General features: G+C 30.7%; 2 protein-coding genes across 3 annotated transcripts; one reads left to right on the top strand and one right to left on the bottom strand.

The window, feature by feature from the left end:
* Positions 1–2,089: 2,089 nt before the first annotated feature.
* On the top strand, positions 2,090–4,808 carry LOC109801421 (B-box zinc finger protein 18). Its single transcript, XM_020362484.3, has 6 exons — positions 2,090–2,273; positions 2,425–2,541; positions 2,951–3,047; positions 3,130–3,245; positions 3,601–3,843; positions 4,538–4,808. The coding sequence occupies exons 2-6, from the start codon at positions 2,449–2,451 to the stop codon at positions 4,541–4,543; spliced, it is 555 nt and encodes a 184-aa protein (XP_020218073.1). The 5' UTR covers positions 2,090–2,273; positions 2,425–2,448; the 3' UTR covers positions 4,544–4,808.
* A 9,482-nt stretch (positions 4,809–14,290) lies between these two features.
* Positions 14,291–19,883, bottom strand: LOC109800866 (PHAF1 protein At3g51130). Of its 2 annotated transcripts, XR_014430582.1 has the most exons (16): positions 19,593–19,883; positions 19,211–19,293; positions 18,928–19,002; positions 18,182–18,249; positions 18,003–18,108; positions 17,840–17,900; positions 17,588–17,754; positions 17,385–17,447; positions 17,202–17,249; positions 16,304–16,417; positions 16,119–16,218; positions 15,933–16,012; positions 15,640–15,744; positions 15,478–15,546; positions 14,484–14,631; positions 14,291–14,353 (listed from the first exon to the last, which is right to left on the bottom strand). XR_014430582.1 is itself a non-coding variant. In XM_020361775.2 (15 exons), the coding sequence occupies exons 1-14, from the start codon at positions 19,687–19,689 to the stop codon at positions 15,499–15,501; spliced, it is 1,215 nt and encodes a 404-aa protein (XP_020217364.1). In that variant the 5' UTR covers positions 19,690–19,883; the 3' UTR covers positions 14,355–14,631; positions 15,478–15,498. The 2 variants fall into 2 exon arrangements, 1 of the variants encoding a protein (XP_020217364.1); XM_020361775.2 differs by lacking the exon at positions 14,291–14,353 and having other exon boundaries at positions 14,355–14,631.
* Positions 19,884–21,720: the final 1,837 nt, after the last annotated feature.

A 21,720-nucleotide genomic window follows, 5' to 3' on the forward strand; every position in this document is an offset into this window, starting at 1 on the left:
TCTTATGTTCACCAGTGAATTATTGTCTTTATCTTTTTATTCTTTTCCGTACGAGGCAATGGTGATGAAATTTGCAGCCTACCAAAAATTTGTGCTGTTTCCGCAAAGCAGAAAGTAGAGCTGGCAAAGGCACGAGGTTATAAAATGGATGGTTCCAATTGAATGCAAAAAAGTAGTGAGAGTTGTGATAACTTGTTTATTTAAATAATAGTATTATCCTAATTAAAATGACCAATGCATCGTTAATGCGTTGATTGACGTTTAGATTCATAAAATGTCTCGTAATTGTCGTCATATATTAGGCTAAAATAATCACCGCAAGCCAAAGGGATAGTATACCATTTTTCTTCACCTAGCAACTAGAGAAATTTTTTTCAAGATACTCATATTCACTCAAGTGATTATTACCTCCTAATATGTGTACACGAATTTGAGATAACCCTTGACAACAAGAAATTATTTAGGAGTTCAAGTATTTATAATCTCGATTACTCCTTACGTGACAGATATTCAAGTTTTTCAATTTATAAGAGAGAATGCTAAGAATACTAAGTTGTGTCATGAAAAAATTCGTGTGGCATGGCATGATGATTTTGAACTATCAAATAATATTTTTAACAATTAGGAAAATAATTATCCATTAATCATATCACAGCATGTTGGGCAAAGTCATATTTAACATAAAAGAAAGACATAAATGTGTTTTTAACTATGTAAATTGATGATTTTTGGTTTCATTTTTTTATTTTGAAAAAAAAACTAGATTTAGTATATGAAATTATTGTTTTTTTTATATATTTGTTTCACTCATTAACTGTGTGTTTAAAGGAAGCATTTTTGTTAAATCCTTAAATTTTTATGAATATTGGAGATAAAATACAATAATTTCAAATTTTCTAAGGATAAAAATTAAAGAAAACATTTGTATATGGGCTAAAAGAAAAATTTATTCATTTTATATGGATTAAATGCAGTAACTTCAAATTTTAAATGATAAAAAAATATTATAAGGATGAAAATCAAAATTGACTAATTTTTCGTAGGCTAAAAATATATTCAAAGTTTTTTATTTATTTCTTGTTAATCACTTTTGGTATAAACACAAAAACTCTTTGATTTCCATTAAATCCCATTTTTTAATGAATAATTGCTTTGAAATTGGAACTGTCTGACGTTAGCGTTTCATGGTTTTCGTACTAATCAGCAGCAATCCTTGAATAAACGTAATCCTGAAGAACAAGTCTCATTTTTGGATTATGGGCCTGAAGGTTATTGACGGAGAATTCTCAACTGAAAAACGCAATTGGCTAAAATGGTAGCTACAGAAAATCTTGGCCTAAATTGACTGAACTTCTGAACCATGTGATGATATGTAGAGCAATAACATTAGAGGTATTAAAGACAAGCAGGATCATAAATCCCGAGTCCACTTCTTCTTCTATTTGGGAAATTCTTAATGTCCTATTTCTCCTTCTAATTATGGACTGCCAACACTATCAAAGTCTTTCTCTCTCTCTCTCTTTGTTTTTTATCTACAAAATTTAAATACAGTACTTTTTTTTAATATATTTTCCGATCAAAATTAAAATTTTATTTCGTTAATATTCGTTGATATATTTAATAATAAAACTTGAAATATGATACTTTAGTTTTGTACTTTCATTTTACCCAACTACACATACGAGGAGTTTGTTGAATGTTGCATATTTTCACTAAAATGCAAAAAGCTGGTTGCACGAGAAATGGTAGGAAATATTATGAAACCAAAAAGACACGCGTCAGCGTGTGGTGGATTTGTAATTGTAGGCACATTGGAATTTGAGTAAACTACGTAAACAAGTTATGCAGGTGGGAGCAGAAAAATGGAGTGCAGAGAGAAAGAGATGAAGAGTTAAGATTCGTTTCATTGCTTGTGGCTGGAAAGGCAAGGTTAGCTTGGCAACAATAAACACTAGAAGAATGTGGGACCCATGTCAGATAAATAATTGGTGGATGAGAATGAAGCTTGAGTTGCTGTCAACACCACATTGGCTTTGAACTTGTGGCTACGAAGTAACGTTTGAGGCCAACATAGTTGACAAACACTCATTTATTGTGTCTATGCAAAGTTCTGGAATCAACCCCCAAGGTCCCCCACTCCCTTCAAAATCCTCTCTTTTATCCTACACTCTAATCATAGTCCTTCCCCATCATCATCGTCATCAACCACCACCTCCACCTCCCTCAGTAACATAGAGAGAAAAACAAAACTATCATATACCCACATGGATTTGGTATAAAACCTGTCTTCTTCTGTGCTGTGTTTTGCCCTCTCTTTTTATCTTCATATTAGATAATATATAATTAAACACATACATATAATAAATAATATAATATTCTTGTTCTGTGTATCACTTTAACTTTCTTTGTATTTGTTGGATGAAGCAATGAAAGTGAGAGAGTACAATTATGCGAACGCTTTGTGATGCTTGTGAGAGTGCGGCGGCTATAGTTTTCTGCGCCGCTGATGAGGCTGCACTTTGCCGTGCCTGTGATGAGAAGGTACTTTCTGTCTCCAATAGTGTCTCATCTCATCGCTGTCTTCTGAGATCTTTCTTTGGTGATTTCTTTCTGCTGCTCATTTTTGTGATTATGTGTTGCTGTATCGTTTAGATCACTGACTTTAATGTTATGATCTGATGCTTCTAAAAGTGTGGAACAATTATGATGTTTCATGGTAATGTAGCAATAGTGAAATCTTAGAGAAGTCCATGTAAGGGGTAACAAATTGAAGGGCTTGCAGGTTGACCTTGACCCTCTAGCTTCATAGATATGCTTCGATCCGATTTATCTTTTTGTGGTATTGTGTAAATTGGGAATTCGAGCTTGCTTTTATTTTAATTTGGTGTTGCTTGTTCTGGTCAACATTTTTCAAGCAACGGGTCGGAGATTAATCTTTTGGAGCTCACAGGTTCACATGTGCAATAAGCTAGCTAGTAGGCATGTGAGGGTTGGTCTTGCAAGTCCAAGTGATGTGCCACGGTGTGACATATGTGAGAATGCGCCTGGTAGGAAGTTTCCTCTTTCTGTCCTTTTAGTGTTCTTATGATACCTATTGCTTATATGTTTGCCCTTTCAATCTGGATGTAGCTTTCTTCTATTGCGAGACAGATGGAAGTTCCCTTTGTTTGCAGTGTGATATGTTAGTTCATGTTGGAGGTAAAAGAACGCATGGAAGATATCTTCTGTTTAGGCAGAGAGTTGAGGTGAGTTAGCCTCTCCTTTCCAACATGAATTTGTTCACTGAGTAAACCCACATTCTAGCTCAAGATCCTAATTGTTGGCTGCTTTAGAGTATGTTTGTATACAAGTTACAACTTATAAGTGTTTTTGTGTTGGTTGCTTTAAAGCCTATTTAGATGCAAATTATTAGTGTTTTTGAGAGTTTCTCAACTGAAGATAAAGAACTATATTGTAAAATGCCATTCACTTTTATTGTTAGTGAAAATTGTAGTGAATAATAACTTGCAAAGTCAAGGATTAAAGTAGGGGTTCACTCATTTGTTATCTTGATATACTTTTGGGTTACCTCAAAATGTGTAATATCTACTTGTTCCATAGTTTCCAGGAGACAAATCTAGTCATGGTGAAAATCCGGGTTCACAACCACTGGAACCAGGTGAGGCTAAAAGAGGGCAAAATCCACTTCCCAAACTAAAAATGGGAGAGAAGCAACAAAATCACAGGATGCCTATGGTTCCAACGCCAGGACCTGATGCTGATGGCCATACCAAGATGGAAACCAAAATGATTGATTTGAACATGAAGCCTAATAGAATACATGAACAAGCATCAAATAATCAGGTTAGAGTGCATGGAAGTAATTTTTGTCTACCTAGTTAGAAATTTATTTTCTGGTGAAGGTTTGTTTCACTTAAGTGAGATTCTGCAAATACTTGCAAACTGAAACTATTAACCCTATTAGTCCAAATCCATCTCATTAAAATATGGTTATTAGTGGTGTTAAATTCATCCTTAATACATTAAATATAGTAAACTTGTTCAAATAGTTGTGATTGGGATATGGAACTCATTGAAATGTGATGTGATGTGATTGCTAAATTTGTCTTGTGGGATCAAATGTCCAGCCTTACTTGAAGGAGCATCTTCTGGTCTCGTGGATGTAATAATCCTTTACAGCACCAACCTGCAGAAATTAACATTGCAAGGCCAATATTGATATGTACTTGTAATTGTGGGTTTGAGAATTCTTCAGATATACCCTTAAGTAATATGAAATTTATTTTGAACTTTTACATATTGCTTCCTTCTGAAGCAGGTATTCAGTAATAAAACTTAAACTACATCTGGTTAAAGAGTTGATCTGAACCATGATATCTTTCATAATTGAACACCCCCTTCCCCCTTTTCGCTCAACTTCATAACCTTGTAAGTTGTAATATGTGTGCTAATCACATCCTTGTTATGATGTGAACTGATAATATGATTCTAAGGTATGCTTTTTTTTTTTTTTTTTTCTTTCTTTCTTTCTTTGCAGCCATAAATGATGCAACTAGGAAATGCAGTTCTGACAGTATCCTACAGCAAAAATCTAGAAAGCTTCATTTTGTTCTCATGCATGCTAGTCACAAGGATGACATGCTCTGTTAGCATCCTGTTGTGGCAAATGAGGCACCAAAGTCTTTTGAGGAGTTTGTTGGCCTATGTAGGAATTTAATTTGGTAGTTCAACACATAATATCTGTATTCCAAAGCATTGTTAACTGTATATCTATGATAACTTTCAATGAATTGTGTGTTGACTGTTGACTTTTGTTTCTGGCTTCAGTTTTGTATGGCATTACGTCCCCTAGAAAATTCAGGGGGAAAAGAGTTTTTATTTGTTTATTTTTAAATAGAATGCGACAATGAGCCAAACCATATTTGATGGTTGAAATTATAGCTTGTTTGAGGCATAGATGATAGGTAGGATTAGGAAGTACTAGGAAGAGTTGTTTCCAGCTTTGGTTTGTGCATAATTGAGCACCTTTACGCCTCAGTCACTATGCATGATGATTTAACTTGTATTCTATGATAAAGACCTTCGCGGCTATGAATGCTTTCTCGTCTTCTCGACCATTCGGGGAACCAAATCATCTGTGTTAGACTTGGACGGATATATAGTTACCGTACCTGTACGGATGCAAACACCACTTACATTAATTTTCAATATTTTTATGTTTGCTTTAATTATTGAAATCATTTAGTATATATAATAAAATAAAAATTACATTATTCAATGTACACACTTGAATACTAACACTAGATACTCTCCATGACCTACCATATTTTTATATTTAAGAAAATTGAGGTAAGATTGGTTTTTAAAATCAATAACTATTTTTATGGTATAAATTTTGGTGATAAAATTGATATGTTAATATTGTGTTAATTACTCGGAGAAAATAGAACAAAATTCATCATTCGATATTTGTTATCCTCCGGTATTAGAAAATTTAGAGGGTGAAAATTTATAACATTTCAAGTATATTGAGTAATATATTTTTACTTATGTTTTGATATCCAAAATTATAAGGATATGATGGTATTTATATAGTTTTCTTTCTTCTATCTTAAACAAACAAGGAAAATATATATTTCTCTTCTCTTTCTAACCAAATTCATGTTTGGTCAAAATATATTTCTTCTCTACTTTTTTTTTAACCCATCAGTCCCTAAGAGATATAATAGAGTATTTATGTTTATAGTAAATCATTCATTTAGTACAAGCATTTTCTTTTATTTTAATTCTTTTAACCTTTAATTTAACTTGAGATCTTAAAATATTTATCGATAGAGTAATTGTCTAAGAGACTGTTGTTCAATAAAATATTTTCTATTTTAATTTTCTTTTTTTTTTCTATTTTGTTTCCTGTTTTCAGAAAAGTATATAACAAGTGAAAATAGAAAAATAAAAAAAAATGTCAACATACTCTTTCTGCTCATAAACACTCCTCCTGTCTCTTCTTTTTGTTGGTCTTCAAAGTCTCGAATACTGACTTCAATTAGCCCTCTAATGAGAGGATGGTACCAGCAAAAAGTACCCCGACGCTCAAGTAAGTATTCGGTATAGAGCAAAGTTGAATACCGTATTAAATGATTGTACCTTTTTCTGTACCATTACTTACGTAATAGTGACGTATTTGGGCCTGATAGACCTTTTGGGCCTGATAGACCTTCTGTCTTGGGATATGGGTAATTAGAGATTTGTGTCTTTTGGTTAGCCTTAATGTTAATTAATTAAGCATGGTAAGCACTGTTTAATCACCTATCCTGATTTGCCTTGTTCAAGAGGCGTCGAGTACCCCCTTCGGTCAGGCCTTTAGCTGAAGGGGGTGTTCGGTTAGTCCTTTGGTTTTGGTTACCCCTCAATCATTGTCAAGGTTGAAGGGGTGTGTTTGGTGTTGAATTTGATCGAGGTGTGCATACTCCCAGTACACATACAAACTTCAGAAAATAGAAAATAAAGTACTAACTTTTCCAATGTATTTTCTTTTTCTTTCTTTCGCGTATGTGTGTAAACGAGAAGTACAAAGGCCCAATGCCATTGTAGAAATCGATTAACTTTAAGAGGACGAAAACTAAATTTTGTAAAATTATATTTTTAATATTTAAATTAAAATGATTTATTTTCTTTCAATTTTACTATTAAATTATGTGATATTATCTTTATAATCGTTATTTAAAGATTTTTTAAAAAAAATGAACAGTTATTTATTGAGAGAGATTTAGAAACTTAATATGGTTAAAGTAGAGAAAAGAGAAAATAAATAAAAGATAATCAAAGAAGAAAAAAAAACCTAAAAACTATTATAAAAGGAAATTAGTTTAAAATTTGTGTATACTAAACGAAGTATCTTTTATTAAAAATAAGTATGGATACATATCAAACTTTAAATAGTTAAGACATTCATATATGTGTAATCTAATAATAATTGAATAACTAATATTTACTTATATTGATTGATTTTAAATAAAATGACAGAAGCAGATGTGATGACAAAATGAATAAAGATGTGTAACCTGGAGTAAAGTGGTTGAATTTGAAAGTTATAGAAATGTTGGAATGATAGCACGCGCATAAAGTGCTTTCCAACCTAAAGCCACTAAAGATGGAGTATCGATTTTCTTGACCGTGCTTATGGACTGACTCTCCAATTTTATATATCACAAAAATTGTTCCCCTTCTTCAGAAATTAAATACAATCCATTATCTCCTTAAAAACTTATCCGTATCTTTTAAATTTTACACATTATGATTATTTTATATTTTTTCTTTTAAAAATAAAATTAACATATCATATGCAATGTATAAGATAAAATTATTAAATTAATTTTTTCCTCTATCAATAAAGTTTTTCTTACACTCATAGTAAGAAACTAAATCCCTGTCAACGTATTTAAAGATGTAACTATTTCTTATGTTTATTTAAGAGACGACAGATAAATCTATTTAGATATTATTTATTTTATTTATTTATAAGTAAATTTATTTAATTTAGTTATTATGATAAAGATAAATAATAGATTAAATTTAATCCAGGTTTTGGGCTTTAGTTGATTGGGAGATCATCTCATCACCTAAGGAGGATGGTGGGTTGGGCATTCGCGATGCTCGTGGGATGAACACAGCTTTGCTTGGAAAATTAATTTGGGATGTTGTGCAGTACCCAGAGAAGCCATGGGTGGTACTATATCGACAGAAATACTTAGTTGACGAATCCATTTTTAGTGCTACTAAGGTTGTGGGGTCTTCTCCAGTGTGGTCGAGTATCATGAAGGCTGTTGAGGTACTCCGTGAGGGCTATAGGCCTCACTTGGCGGATGGGAGGTCCTCCATGTGGTTTGATGATTGGCTGGGCATAGGAAAGCTCAGTAATTTTGTTCAGTTTGTGCATATTAGTGACTCAGACAAGTGTGTCAATCACTTTTGGGATCAGGGCACATGGAATTGGTCGCTCCTCTACACAGTTCTCCCTCAAGTACTACGAGATAGTATTCAGCAGGTACAGATTCCGTCTTCTAAGGCTGGAGTGGACTCTTTTGCTTGGAGGGGTGATCCTTTTGGTTGCTATACCGTCGTGTCGGGGTACAACTTCTTGAGGTCGTAGGTCGGGTTAGTACATGAGGGTCCTAGTTTCGTATTTATGGCCTTAAGAGTTGATTCCTCGTCAATTTGTAATCTCGTTTTCCTTTATTTTTTTATCTTTCATCAATTTACCAAAAAAAAAAATCAATCCATTTGTTTAATTTTATGTATGGTTAGTAATTCATCCACTATTTATTCAAAATTTATTGGATTACAATATAAGATGTTTACTAAATTGAGATTTAAATGACTAATTTGACATAAAAAGAAAAAAGTTTTATAAATTTTAAAAGATTATATAAAAATGATATGACTTTAAAGAAAGAGAGAAAAATAAAATATTTTAAAAATAAAAAATTATTTAATTTTTAAAAATTATTTTTATGAATAGATTAGATATTCATCCATGAAAAAAATGTTAATGGATAGATTAATTGGATTTTTTTTTATCTTAAATGAATTGGATTAGTATGTAAATTTTTAATAAATGTAAATGAATTAATAAATTATTTTTATTCGATTCATTATGATTTGTCTAAAAAAATTATATGATGTATCAATTTATCATTTCTATATCTATCTATGTCAATTAATATAATATAATATAATATATTTTTTAGTATAGAATATTTTTCAACAAAAAGTCAACCTTAATACTTTGAAGTAAGGAGATTTATTGGTATCAAAAAATAAAGTAAGAATATTCCCAATAAATCTAATCACACTTTAATATGGTAAAATAATTTAGTAACAAAAAATTTAAATTACTAATTTATAAAGTGTACTATAATTTTTAAAAATAATTTATATTATAATTTTTTATGTAGTCAAGAGAATTTTTATTTTAAAAGAGAGAGAAGGTATGAGATAAAATAATTAATATAACAAATAAAAATATTATATAAATAATATTATTCATTTATTTGAAGGATTCAAACTCTCTTAAGAGCATTTCCAATAGATAGAAATAACTTTTAGGTTATTTAACAATAAAATACTAGTTTAGTGTGCTCCATGTGATTGTGATTTTGGGTTACTTGTTTAAATTATTTCGTGAGTTGTTTAACATTTGTAATTTTGTATGTATGCATGTAGAAAAGAAAAAAATAGTTTGTGAGTCAAGCAAATTTTTTAATAAAAACTTCCATTAGAATAACAATTAAGTGAGTTGCTTGAAATTAAAATAACATGTATCAGTTTATTAAAAAAGATGAAATGAATGTTTATTTAAATAACATAAAAATAAGGATTTAATAGTGATGTACTGACGATGTAAAACAGTTTTAAGATTTAAGATTTACATTGCTATTCAATCACAATTCATCATAAATATAAGTTTTTTAATTTTTACGATGATTAGTTTATAAGTTATACAAATTATTATTTCTAATTAATTGATTATATAAAACTTTTTACATTAGCGGTGCATCATCATAAAAAATAATAATAATAATAATAATAATAAAACTTTTCAAGGTTAATAGATCAGCTTAGAGAATAAATTAAGCAAACTAATACTAAAATAATATCAATTATTGATTATCAACTATTGAAATTCTATCTTATCTTTAATTACTTAGAGGAGGTAAGTTCCATTGTTAAATGATTGAATTAAAGATTTACTATGCGCAAGCTCATGTTACTCGATGCCATGCAATAGAAGTTAGAGCACTGAAGACAAATAAGGCAGCTTTCAAGAGATAGAGGCCATAGAACAGAGGTACGTGACAAAAATTGTTTTGTTGAATAACAAATGCATGCATGTGTGATTCATAATACTATTTGGGGATTCTATATGAAGATATATGATTGAGATTGTTTTGTCAACACAGACAAATATTGTCGGTAATATTACAAATGGATTAATTAATAATGCTATTGATAGTGGGCTTCATTTCCTGCATAAGAAATGTTAATAAAATATTTTCAATTCCCTGTTAATACATTTATTATTTTGTGTGTACGTGCATGTGTGAAGAATTTACTTACTTCAGTACATGCGTGTGTGAGAAATTTAGTTCACGAGTAATTTTTAGTTATTTCGTGTGCGTATGTGTTTGAAAGGGTTTTATTTTTTTTAGATTAATTTTTTGTTACTTCATTTAATAACTTGTTCTTGAGATTGGATTTTAATGATCAGAATTAAGATTGAAATTACGTTGAGTTTGTAGTTTTTGTGAGTTGTTTTAAGAATCCTTTATTATCATGATAATAACAAAATTATATTAATAATATTGTTATGCCCATTTATGTATTAGTATAATAGAGGATGGTGGTCATGATAATAATAAAAAGAAACTTTAAAAATGGTATCCTTAATGATATTGAAAGACTATTATAATGGTCGATAAAAGAATAGTATAATTAATTTTAATTTTTCTTATCCAATAAATCAACCCATTATTGATTTGGGTAAAGTTTGACAAAAACAAAAAAAAATTACACAAATTTAACTTAATCCAAATTATTTTAATCAAATTAAGTTATAAGTTTAATAAAATTTAATAAAAAAAATTTGAACACTCTTATAAACATATTTTATCTTAATATTTTTATCATACAATTATTATATTTTATTATTATTATTTTTTCTTGGGTGAAATTTGGTATATGCATTTTAAGGCATATTTGCACTCAGAAAATATTTTTGAATATTTTTTATTTTCAATTATAAAATTGTTACTATATTTTTAATTTATTAAATTTTTTTTAGTGAAAACAGTAAAAGTATGTTTTTTTCTTTATTTATTATATAAATCTTTAAAAAGTAAAAATATTTTTTAATGAAAAAAAAAAAAAAGTAAAGTTGTTTTTCCTTTTGAAATGAGCAGCATTTCACGGCTAGGAAAACGTGGGCGGCGGTGAATGGAGAGAATCGAGTGGAAAACGAGGATGAGACATAGAACGATGATGTCGTGTTTCATGCTGCTTCCGTTCCCCACGCTGCGCTGCTACATCTCCTTCTCTAAACGCCAATTATCTTACCTCACATTTTATTTTGGCTACTAATGGACTAGTTACCTTAGAAGGTGTTTACCTCGCTGTCTTTGTCAAACTCATGATTCCTTATTCCACATGCCCAAAAGATACCCAACCAAGAATATGGATATATGGTAATTCCCATGATTTGTGGGTCTTGCATGCATATTGCTGTTAAACGCTAACAAATCAAACGCCCCCTAAAACAAGGCTTTATCCTTCTCTACTTCAACCTCCTCCTCCTCTTCTTTTTATAGACATAGTACAATCAACAGTTTCTCCATGATTGTCATGATGCAAATGCAAATATATTTACCGCCGTATCCGATTAAAAATGTTTCTCACATAATTAATTAATATTTGAAATTATGTGTCTACTCATCTTCACCAATCTTGGGTAAAAAGTTTATCTCATTAATTTTTAACATTTATTATTATATTTGCTTATTTTGAATTAATTAACAATATTTTAGAAGAAAAAATAATTATTGTAACTATCTGTCCATTTTAGAAGTAAAATAATAATTTTGATTGTAATTTTATATTTAAGATAAAGATCAAATCTCAATTTGTCAGAAATGAAGTCACTAAAGTAATATAGTAAGAAACTAGTAAAAAGTTATATGGCTTAAAGAAGCATAAATCTAGTATAAAATTTGATCTAGTTCATTTATTAGTTGCTAAAATTCAAATTGTACGTAGAATGCCTAAGCATGTGAATGTTTACCGAAATAAATTTCACTGATTGTGAATCAGGTTGAGATACTGGTTTATATCAGTAATTAATGATCAATGACACTGTCCAAGAAAAGTATATAATTTTATGGCAATTTGAGCGAAATTAGAGGTAAATGATTTATATTTAGATGTCATGAGATGTCTTTTGTTGCTGACTCTAAATCTTGTGAATTTATTATATGATACATGGCATTGCATGTAGTAAATGAAAATATATCGTGGTGTATACGAACTTGGCCCTTGAAGCTTCAAAAAATTAGGATATGGATGATAGAAGAGTATCGAGTGTGCATGTGCAAATAAGGCTGTAGGATCCTAGCACAATGATTTTTTCAAATGATTGTTCAAGGAGTCCTTTTGTGTTAAATTTAGTTATATCTTATTATAGCCTTGTGACTTGTCCATGGACTCTGCACCAGGAGATACCATGCTTGGTTCTAGAGAATTCCTTCAAATGAAGATGAACTGTTCTCTGCTAGATTGAAGATCATGTGTGTCACTCTAAAAGTCGTGTCAATTCCATGAAGCAGGATCTGTGGTTCAACCAACCTATTGTCCTGCAAAATAATGGTTGCTTTGTCAGCAAGCACCAACACCTCAAAAATAAAATGCATATTTATGATTCTGGTATTCTAACATTAAAATATCTATTTGGGCGTGCTAGACAAGTGATTTAAAACCCGGACCGACCGGCCGGTTGGACCGGGAACCGGTGGTCTAGCCGGTTCGAATCTTAAGTTGGATCGGTTATGCAGTCGACCCGTTTCAAACCGGATTGAACCGGTTAATTTTTCGGTTCAACCGGTGAACCGGTGGGTCAAACCGGTTCAACCACTTTTTTTTTAAAATTTTTTAAGGGACCATAAACCACAAAAATAATAATGAAAATTGAATCTCTTAATAGAAAAGCAAGGAGTCTTATTAAATATAACAATAATTACTTGTTCTAATATATTTGTTTGTAATATATACAACTTAAATAACTTTTATAGTATATTATTAATTTTAAATTATATATTTAATAATATAATATCTATGTAAATATTACATATATTATTTTGTAATATTAATTGCAAGCATATTATATATGTACATATTATTTATATTTTTAATTCGTATTAATATACCGTTTAACATATAATTTTTTATGTATTTTTTTATAAAATAAAAATAAAAATAATTTTAAATAAGATAGAAAAATTAAAATTTAAAATAAAATATTAATTTATTAAAATTTATAAGTATAAAATATATTTAATATGAATATTTTTTTAATAAAAATAAATAAAAATCGAGTCACGCGGTTCAACTAGTAACCCACCGGTTCAACCTTTGACTCACTGGCCCAGTACCTTAACCGGTTCGATGACCGGTCCGGTTTTTAAAACTATGGCTAGACCCCATGCTGCTTCCTTCACCACCAATGTAGATGGGCCAATGATAACTTGTTTAGAACTGGTGTTGATTTGAGGACAGAAGCAGGGGCCATTTTTTTTTTCTCAAAAAGTGTGAAGATCTTATATGAACATCAACCCTATGTATTTTGGAAGTTGTTACAATGTTACTATAAATACATAGAGTTGCAGGGAAAACCAACATTGTAAATAAATTTGTTAACATAGACGCAGAGAAAACCAACATTTTAATAATAACAATGTTATTTATTCATGTTATTCAAATCTGAGGATGTAATAGTAACAGTTGCAGAGTGTTTTGGGTGTAGTAACCTAACTTTGCCTCCTTATCGTAACATTTGATGTGACATTACCCGGCCACAACAAAAAGGATGGTCAAAACAAATACAGCAGGAAAGTGGAAACAAAGGTTTTTTTTCTTTCTATATATGTATACGACTCCATAAATATTGATGGTTCTAAAGAGCCAAAAATAAGATAATTATTATTTATTAGCGCTAAGGCCAAGTCTTATCTTACATGGTGACTAATAATCGTGATGATGATTATTTGGGGATTGATACGAACACTTCGAATTTTATTTGCCGCTGACATCCCCAATTTGGCTTTATACGACAATACGCTGAAAATATATTTTGATATGATGCTAGAATTCCTTATGCGTGACACGTTACTCTTTATAAGTAGGGGAAATTTTTTACGTGTAGTGACAAATAATAAAACTAGGTCAATTTAGTTGAAAAAATTGTAAATTAATTAATTATTTAGTTATTTAATAGGTTGTGTTGAATTTTACATGATTTATTTATGATGTATACAAATAAATGGCTCAAATTTTTCTCAAGACGTAAAACAAGACATGTTCCACGGATGCTATCTTTTCTTCAGTCTTCACTCGCCAAACTCTAAACAGTCATAATATTATTCTAATTAATTTGTAAAATTGGTTGTCTGAAATAGATCGAGAATCGTCAAACAAATTCTATCGGTCTAATTGATTTGAAATTCAATTGACTCAAATACTGTTGAGATTTTTACGAATCAGAGAACGATTTATATATACAGCATGAAAAATAATTGAGGATCTGATTACACTGAAAGGCAAAGCAAAACAAATATATTACATTAATTTAATATAGTAAATAGTTAGAAAATAACATTATAAAACAGGATATTAATATGTACAATTTGTTACAAAGCTGTACAATTGGCATGGCCCCTTACCCCTTACGACGATAATGATGATGGAAGGCAGGAAGGCAGAACTATTTATACAGTGATCGGACAAACCAGCCTGTTACTCCCGTATTTCCCTAGCCAAGCTTTAGAAATCTTTGAACAATAGGGAGAGATTAAGAGTAACCAAAAGGGCCTGTAGTAGTGCAAAAAGACTCGTAAGTCCAAGTGTTGTCACCAATAAAAACGCATACTATGTTGATGCCTACAGGTTCCCGAGCTTTTTAATTTAGTCAGTTAGTTGAAGGTGTTTCTAATTAAATCCTTAAAATTATCAAATGTTTCTCATTTGAGTATCATCGTTAAACATCATCTGCAAAGACTAAATCATGTTTGTTTTGAATTCTCTCAAACGAGCATTGATTAGAAAATATAAAATTTTCTTCAGCGAAGCACTCCCAAAGAACATGAAAATACCAAGGAAAATGCGTGAACCTCTGCAAGAATTGTGTATCTCAAACATGTTATAACTTTTAACTGGGGGCCAAATGATCCATTTCCCTCTTCGTGAAAAGAGCACTGATACATGATATTTTTCCCTCACAAGTCATGAGAAGGGTCAAGAGGGTGGATGGGCTAATTTGGCCAACTTGGATCCACGCAAACCAATGGTATGAGTAATCACGAGCTCTCCATTTACCACATCATTCACTAAATTTATAGATGAGTAAATGTGTTGGTTACAATATGCAACCAATTCGAAACAATTCATAACTTTTAAGAACCCAATTAGAAAAAATTATAACTGGACTTGGATGAAAAATGAGCAAGACCCAGGTCTAACATAGTACATAAACTTGACTGACAAAAAAAGGATTACCATGACTGAAGCTGGAAAGATGAAGATAATGATTTAACACTGGCTGCTAGGAATTAAAATTGGATTTTTTCAGACTGAAAAAATATCCAAAATTTAAGGGGGCAAAATTAAGGTTATTACTTGCTATGTGAATAAGGTATAAATTTACATAGAAGAACTCACAATGAAAGAAATGTAGCATCATCATGATTGGAAGAGAGTTATTGTTGCAATATAACCATTCTTCATCACCTGTTAACATCACTAGAGTATCAGTGATCTCTTCAAGGAATCATGGTGGACTACACTAATAAAGTAGCGGAACACCAAGTACAAAGGACACACCTCAAAGGCAATATTTTGATAACCATAAACAAGAGTAGAACCAAAGGGGTTACTTGTAGAACCCTGTGTTTGTATGGCAGCTCGCCCACAATCCCCAAGTATTTCCTAAAAATATCAATCGCAAACTATGATATGATATAAATGTATATTAATTCATTATAAGAAATCCACATCAGAAGCCAATCCCAATTTTTATTTCCCAAACTGCTTCATATATTTCAAGTATTAATTAATAACTCAAAGGTTATCCAATATAAGGGCAACCATATAATTTGGAAAAGATAGAAGATCACCTTCACTTGCTCCCATTTGGTTCTAGGTGTAATAACCCTCTGTTTGCTATTATTTACTTCCTGAAAAGAACCCCCTACAGCTGGAAAGGCCAAAAATAGATTTTATCATATTTAACAACATAGATTTACATACCTGTTGCATCAAGACCAAACTAAACACTGTAATGCATATAAAAGATTGCTTACAATCTGAGCCATAGATAACAAAGTTGCACTTAATGTAAGAATTGAAATCAGCATGTCCAGGGTAGTTGGTGTGTAACACAAACTTCTTGATTTTGTGAGTCTGAAAATACAACAGACAAGTAGGAGCTTCCATTATCAGTTGTGTCACTGTGTATAGAAACAAAAGCATGATGTAAGTTACAAACCTGTCCATCAAATAGTATGTCAAGACCACGAGTAAAATAATTATAAAAGTAATCTCCACATAGAGTTGTTCGTGGCCGAAGATCTGAGGCAGAATGAATAACCATTTGATCTACCTACAGAATTAGGATTAATAGTCAGACTTAATTCAAACCAAAACTTTTCAAAACATTATTAAGTTGCTTTATGCTCAAGGAAGAATTCAAGCTTCCTTATATAAATATATATATTTGGTGAAAATTAAAACTTCTCCATGAAGAATATAACTAACAAAATTACAAGAAATATTTAGCTGCAGATTTTCTTTTGACTGCTAGCTCTATCTTGATAACTTCGGTTTAGACCTGCATTTCTTAGTATTTAGAACTTGTCAACTGCATAGTTACCCCAAAAGAAGTCGTCAACTACATTGCATGTATCATGGGGGACCTAGCAAAACCTTCTAAAGTATTGTGTTTACACTTTTCACCCATCCATCCAAACAGCAGAAATTCTTCTTTTCATTAATTTTCCTACCGCCTATTTATTTCCTCTCTCTTTTACCCTCAACCAAATTAACAAAGGTGTATTCTAAAACATGATACAATCAATTGCCTAGGTCCTCATATGATCCATTATTAACGATAAAAGATATTGTCAGGTTAAAATTAAATAGTCGGGAAAAAAAAGTTAAAATAGAATTGTATGTTGAAGACAAACTCAAGAAGTGTACACCAGAATCTCAATAGCATAATTGTGAAAAATTTCATAAATCCAAATTTCCACAGTACCCCAAATCATTAATGCACAGAGAGAGCTGGGTACTCTAGACATTCCTGCAACATATAACAGTTTAATTCCACCAAAATTCTACACATTAATCATGTTCCATTTTAAAATTAGTAATTATGGTATGGGTACCTGCTTTTGATGAATGCCACAGGGACGTCCAAGCTCAGTCCACACATCCTACATCATAAACTTTGGTTAAGATAAAGAATATGAATCAAGTGGACGATAACAAAAGAAGCAACAGAAAGCACAGGAAAATCTTCCACTAAAAGCATATCTCAAATGGTTTCAATTGCATGTAACAAAGTTTACCTGTGGAGATGCACCAAAAGGAATATGTTGCGAGCCAACTGTGAAGTACAATTCTTCCCCCAGCTATATAACAGGGAAAGAATAGAATTAGATGCCAATAGACCACCTTGCCAAATCAGGCAAAAAGTTACTCTAAAATGAAGCCAACTCAATGTGCCATTCTAGATAAGCTAAAACTGATATAGGGTTTAGAGAAATCAAACCTTAACATGGACCTCTTCCATGTATATGCTGCCAGCAGGTAGAGGTGGAGCAGAAGCCTTATCCATCAAGGAACCCACGCCAACCTTCTTACCAGAGGAGCTATCATATATAGAGACACGGCATGTGACAGGAGTTGTCCCGTCTGGAAACTCCAATGGCAATTCAACTGACATAATTAAAAGAGAAAAGGTTTAACATATTTGAATTAGAAAAATCAGAACATTTCCTTTTCAAGATGAAATAATAAATACCTCCCCCATCATGGCAGCAGTCTGTAAATTGACTAGGAATAGGAAATGCAAAGGAAAGCCCCTAAAGACCAAACCAAAAGGATAAAACAGAGACCATTGTTAATGTGGAATTTTAGAACAAAAACAAGGCAATAGATAAACATTTGACATCCAAAATATGTACCGGATAGAATAAGGTGTAAATGCCTCTATCCTTATCAAAAGTTCCAGGATACGTGGGCCCAAACAGTGCATATACAGCAACAAAAGTAGCCAACGTTGAAGGTCCCCTAAAAGTAGGGAAAAAACATCAATAGTGCTTTAGAATAAATAGATACTAAAATTACAAGTCCAGATACTCACCCAATCAGAGAAGTAGAATAGCGCATCTGAAGTCGCTTTACATCAAATATTTCAATAAGGCGCAGTCTCTAAAATAGCAATGAAACATTTCATCATGACAGAGTCATTTAGTCATCAAAAGGCACCCATAAATACAGGCACTATAATACAGCTTAAAATGATTGAAAGCATAAGAACTGGTGCATTCAAAGGTATTAGAGCTTTAGATCTTTGAGAAGAAGCAAAAGAAATTAGAAAATACTCCATTACTTTTGAACAGAGCAATAATAACAGGTATTTAGGTTTAAAACAATGCAAATCCTCAGGCATGGTATCATCTTGTTAAAAAGGAGCATGTTATTGTAACAAAAGAAACAGAACTAGTGTAGAAAAAAGCCCAAAACTCTGTATAATATACCCCAATTAACTTGGAGAAGAAAGGATAGTTAATTTTAAACTGTGCTAATACAACAGTTCTCATTTTCCCAGAGCAAGTACTACAAGATCCTTATACAATTATTCATTATCATTATTACTGTTATCAAGATCCTTATACAGGAACTCCTTACACACTTTCTGAATTTGCATTTTCAAATACATGTTCAACTTATCTAGTAGTGTTTGGATAGTTATTCACCATTAAAGACAAAACAAATTTTCATTAATTGATTCACAGCATCTCCTGATTTCTTCAAATATGGACTCTATACGGTATAGACACACAAGAATAAACCAATCATTGGCAGTGAGAAGGGTAAATACAACACCTGAGACCATGGATCAAAACGAAGATGGAAGCCATGATCCGGAAAGCTAATGACAATGTCCAACTTTAGAGGTTCCTGCAAACATATAAAGTAGAAAACTCAAGATAAATATAAATACGTCTCTTACAAGTTACAAAATAAAACAACAGGTGCCGCGCAAAGGCAAAGCCACCCATAATAGCCAGCCCAGTGCAGACAGACAGTCAATTACTCGTTAAGTTTACACAACAATCATAGGAAACACAAATGAAAATATGTAAAATCACGAGCATATGTGACAAACCTCGTCAAAATACTTTACATGCACCACATCGTATATATTAGGCTGTTGTTCAATCTGAGCAAAAGCTTCACATATAGGCATCCCTAAACAACGACAAGAAGCCAAGTCAGTAAACACAGTATCAAAACTCACATCATGACGGGATAACTCAATCGTCAAATAAGCTGAGTATTGAATTGAGCAACGTGACACGACTTTGATTGAATATGCGATAAGCTCAACGGTCAAAATACGAAAAGGCAAAATTAGCGTCTGTTTGACCTAAGTTTACATTAAGAAGCAATCGAAAAAGGAGTAGATCATGAAAAACGGATTGGATTGTTATTGAATTAAAAAAGCGAGAGCGAATTGGAATGTAATGAGAAAAAGAGGGGATAAGTACCGAGGGAGAAGGGTCCGATTCCAAGACCGGGTCGGAGATCGAGGACGATAGCGCCCATGGCTGTGCCCTCGCAACGACGTCTGGGTCTCTGCAACATAGTGGTTGGTGAGAGGGTATTTGGGATTTTGCAAATGGGTTAGGGAAATGGAAATGCCTCCGTTTCTTTCGGTGATGGAACCAATTTCAATGCTTATATATCCGATTCGATTTTATGAGACGCAAAAACCACCTAAGCTTTCCAACAACGCAAACAAACCCAAGAGAAGAAGATGCCCCACACACGCCACCAGAACCAAACTTTCTTAAACTGTTAAGCTCTCATATATAAACTAATTTTACATATTTTTTTAAAAGAAAATTAAAAAATAATTATTTTTAAATTTTTTGTCCATATTAAACAGAATAACAGAGAATAATTTGTTATCGCTGTAAAATAAAAATTAAGAGATACAATTGAAAACAGGTATTTAGATATTCGGTAGCTTTTTTAATAATAGATTTTTTCTTTTTTAAGTCAATAATCTTATTTAATATTTTTGAATACAAATTAATAGTGAGGAGAGTTATACTATTAGATGTAATAAATCTTACTGCAGCATGGTATTCATTAATTACATTGTACTTTATGATTAAGTCAGAATGTAAATGTTGGATTGCAAAGATATGAGGAAATCTGGTATGTTAATATGAGATAACTTTTTCTTAAGTTTTTAATATAATTGTATTTGTAAGGACTTAAATTTTAAACATATAATTAAATAAAATAACTTCATAAAACTATGAGATGTATAAGACTAAACACACACTCCAACACACATTTTAAGTTATCACATGTTTTAAGACTTAACAAATATAGACGATCATAAGACTATAGGAAAAAATTTAACAAATTAATAAGATTCATAAGACTAAATAAGTGACTGATCTTCTAGGTTGTTAGGTGTATCAGGATTAATCTTCTAGATGGGTAAGTGTAAAATTATTAGCTAGTCCTGTATTTATAGTTTTAATTATTTTGTACGCGATTCATATTAATTTTCTTATGAAAAATAATTATAATAATTAATAGTATCTAATTAATTTTTATTTATCAAACACGAATATTTTAAATTTAATAAAAAAAATATTTTTTTAACTTTTGTTTAATTCAATTTTTTGTTTATTATATTTATTTATAAATTAAATTATAATATTTAAAAAATAACTTAACAATAATTAAATAATATTTTTTTAATATAAAAACATTACTAAAAATAATATATTTATTTATGTTAAACTTAAAATATAATTTATATATTTAAAATATCTATTATACTAATTTTAAATATATTTTATATATTAAAATATAATATTTATTTATATATTTTTTATTATAATTTTAGTTATGTATAACAAACATGTAATTTATAAGATATACATCTAAAATATTAATTATTATTATATTCAAATTAATCGAAACCACAACAGCTATTCATTTCTCATTTCACCATCTGGATTTTACTCTTTCAAAAGAAGATATTTTCTCTGCTTCGTTCCTAAATTGTTTTTTAACTTTCAAGCGGACACATAATTAAAGATAATGTTATTTGATAATTTTATATTTTAAACTTTCGCAGGTATACCTCAGTATTAATCTTTCTAATAATCTAACCCAAGTTTTATTTTATTGGCTTCACGATTCAATAAAAATTTTAAAAATATTTTAGCAAATTATGCCATATAATTTGGGTCAGTACATATTCAGATTAGTTGATGATATAAACACTTCTTTATATTAACACAATTTTATTATATATTTTTCTAAAATATTTTTAATATATTTTTTTAATTAGTGTGTAAAAAAATTATATATGCATATAAAAAGAAAGATGCATGAAAATCTTAAAATAACATGTTTTGAAAAAAAAATTATAATTATAAAATTTTAATCTATTTTAAAATCTTAAAATATGGAGAAAGAGGTTACATATAAAAGAGATGAGTATCTAGAAGAAAAAAAATTGAATGTTAAGAGAAAAAAAAGTATGTTTGAGAGAAAAAAAAATTAACATGGGAGACAAAGAAACAGAAAGTAAATGCAGCTGAAAGAAAGATGAGTATTTAAAAAAAAATAAACTTAAAATTAAGG

Source organism: Cajanus cajan, chromosome 11 (assembly GCF_000230855.2).
Source record: "Cajanus cajan strain Asha chromosome 11, NIPB_CcT2T_4, whole genome shotgun sequence".
NCBI lineage: Eukaryota > Viridiplantae > Streptophyta > Magnoliopsida > Fabales > Fabaceae > Cajanus > Cajanus cajan.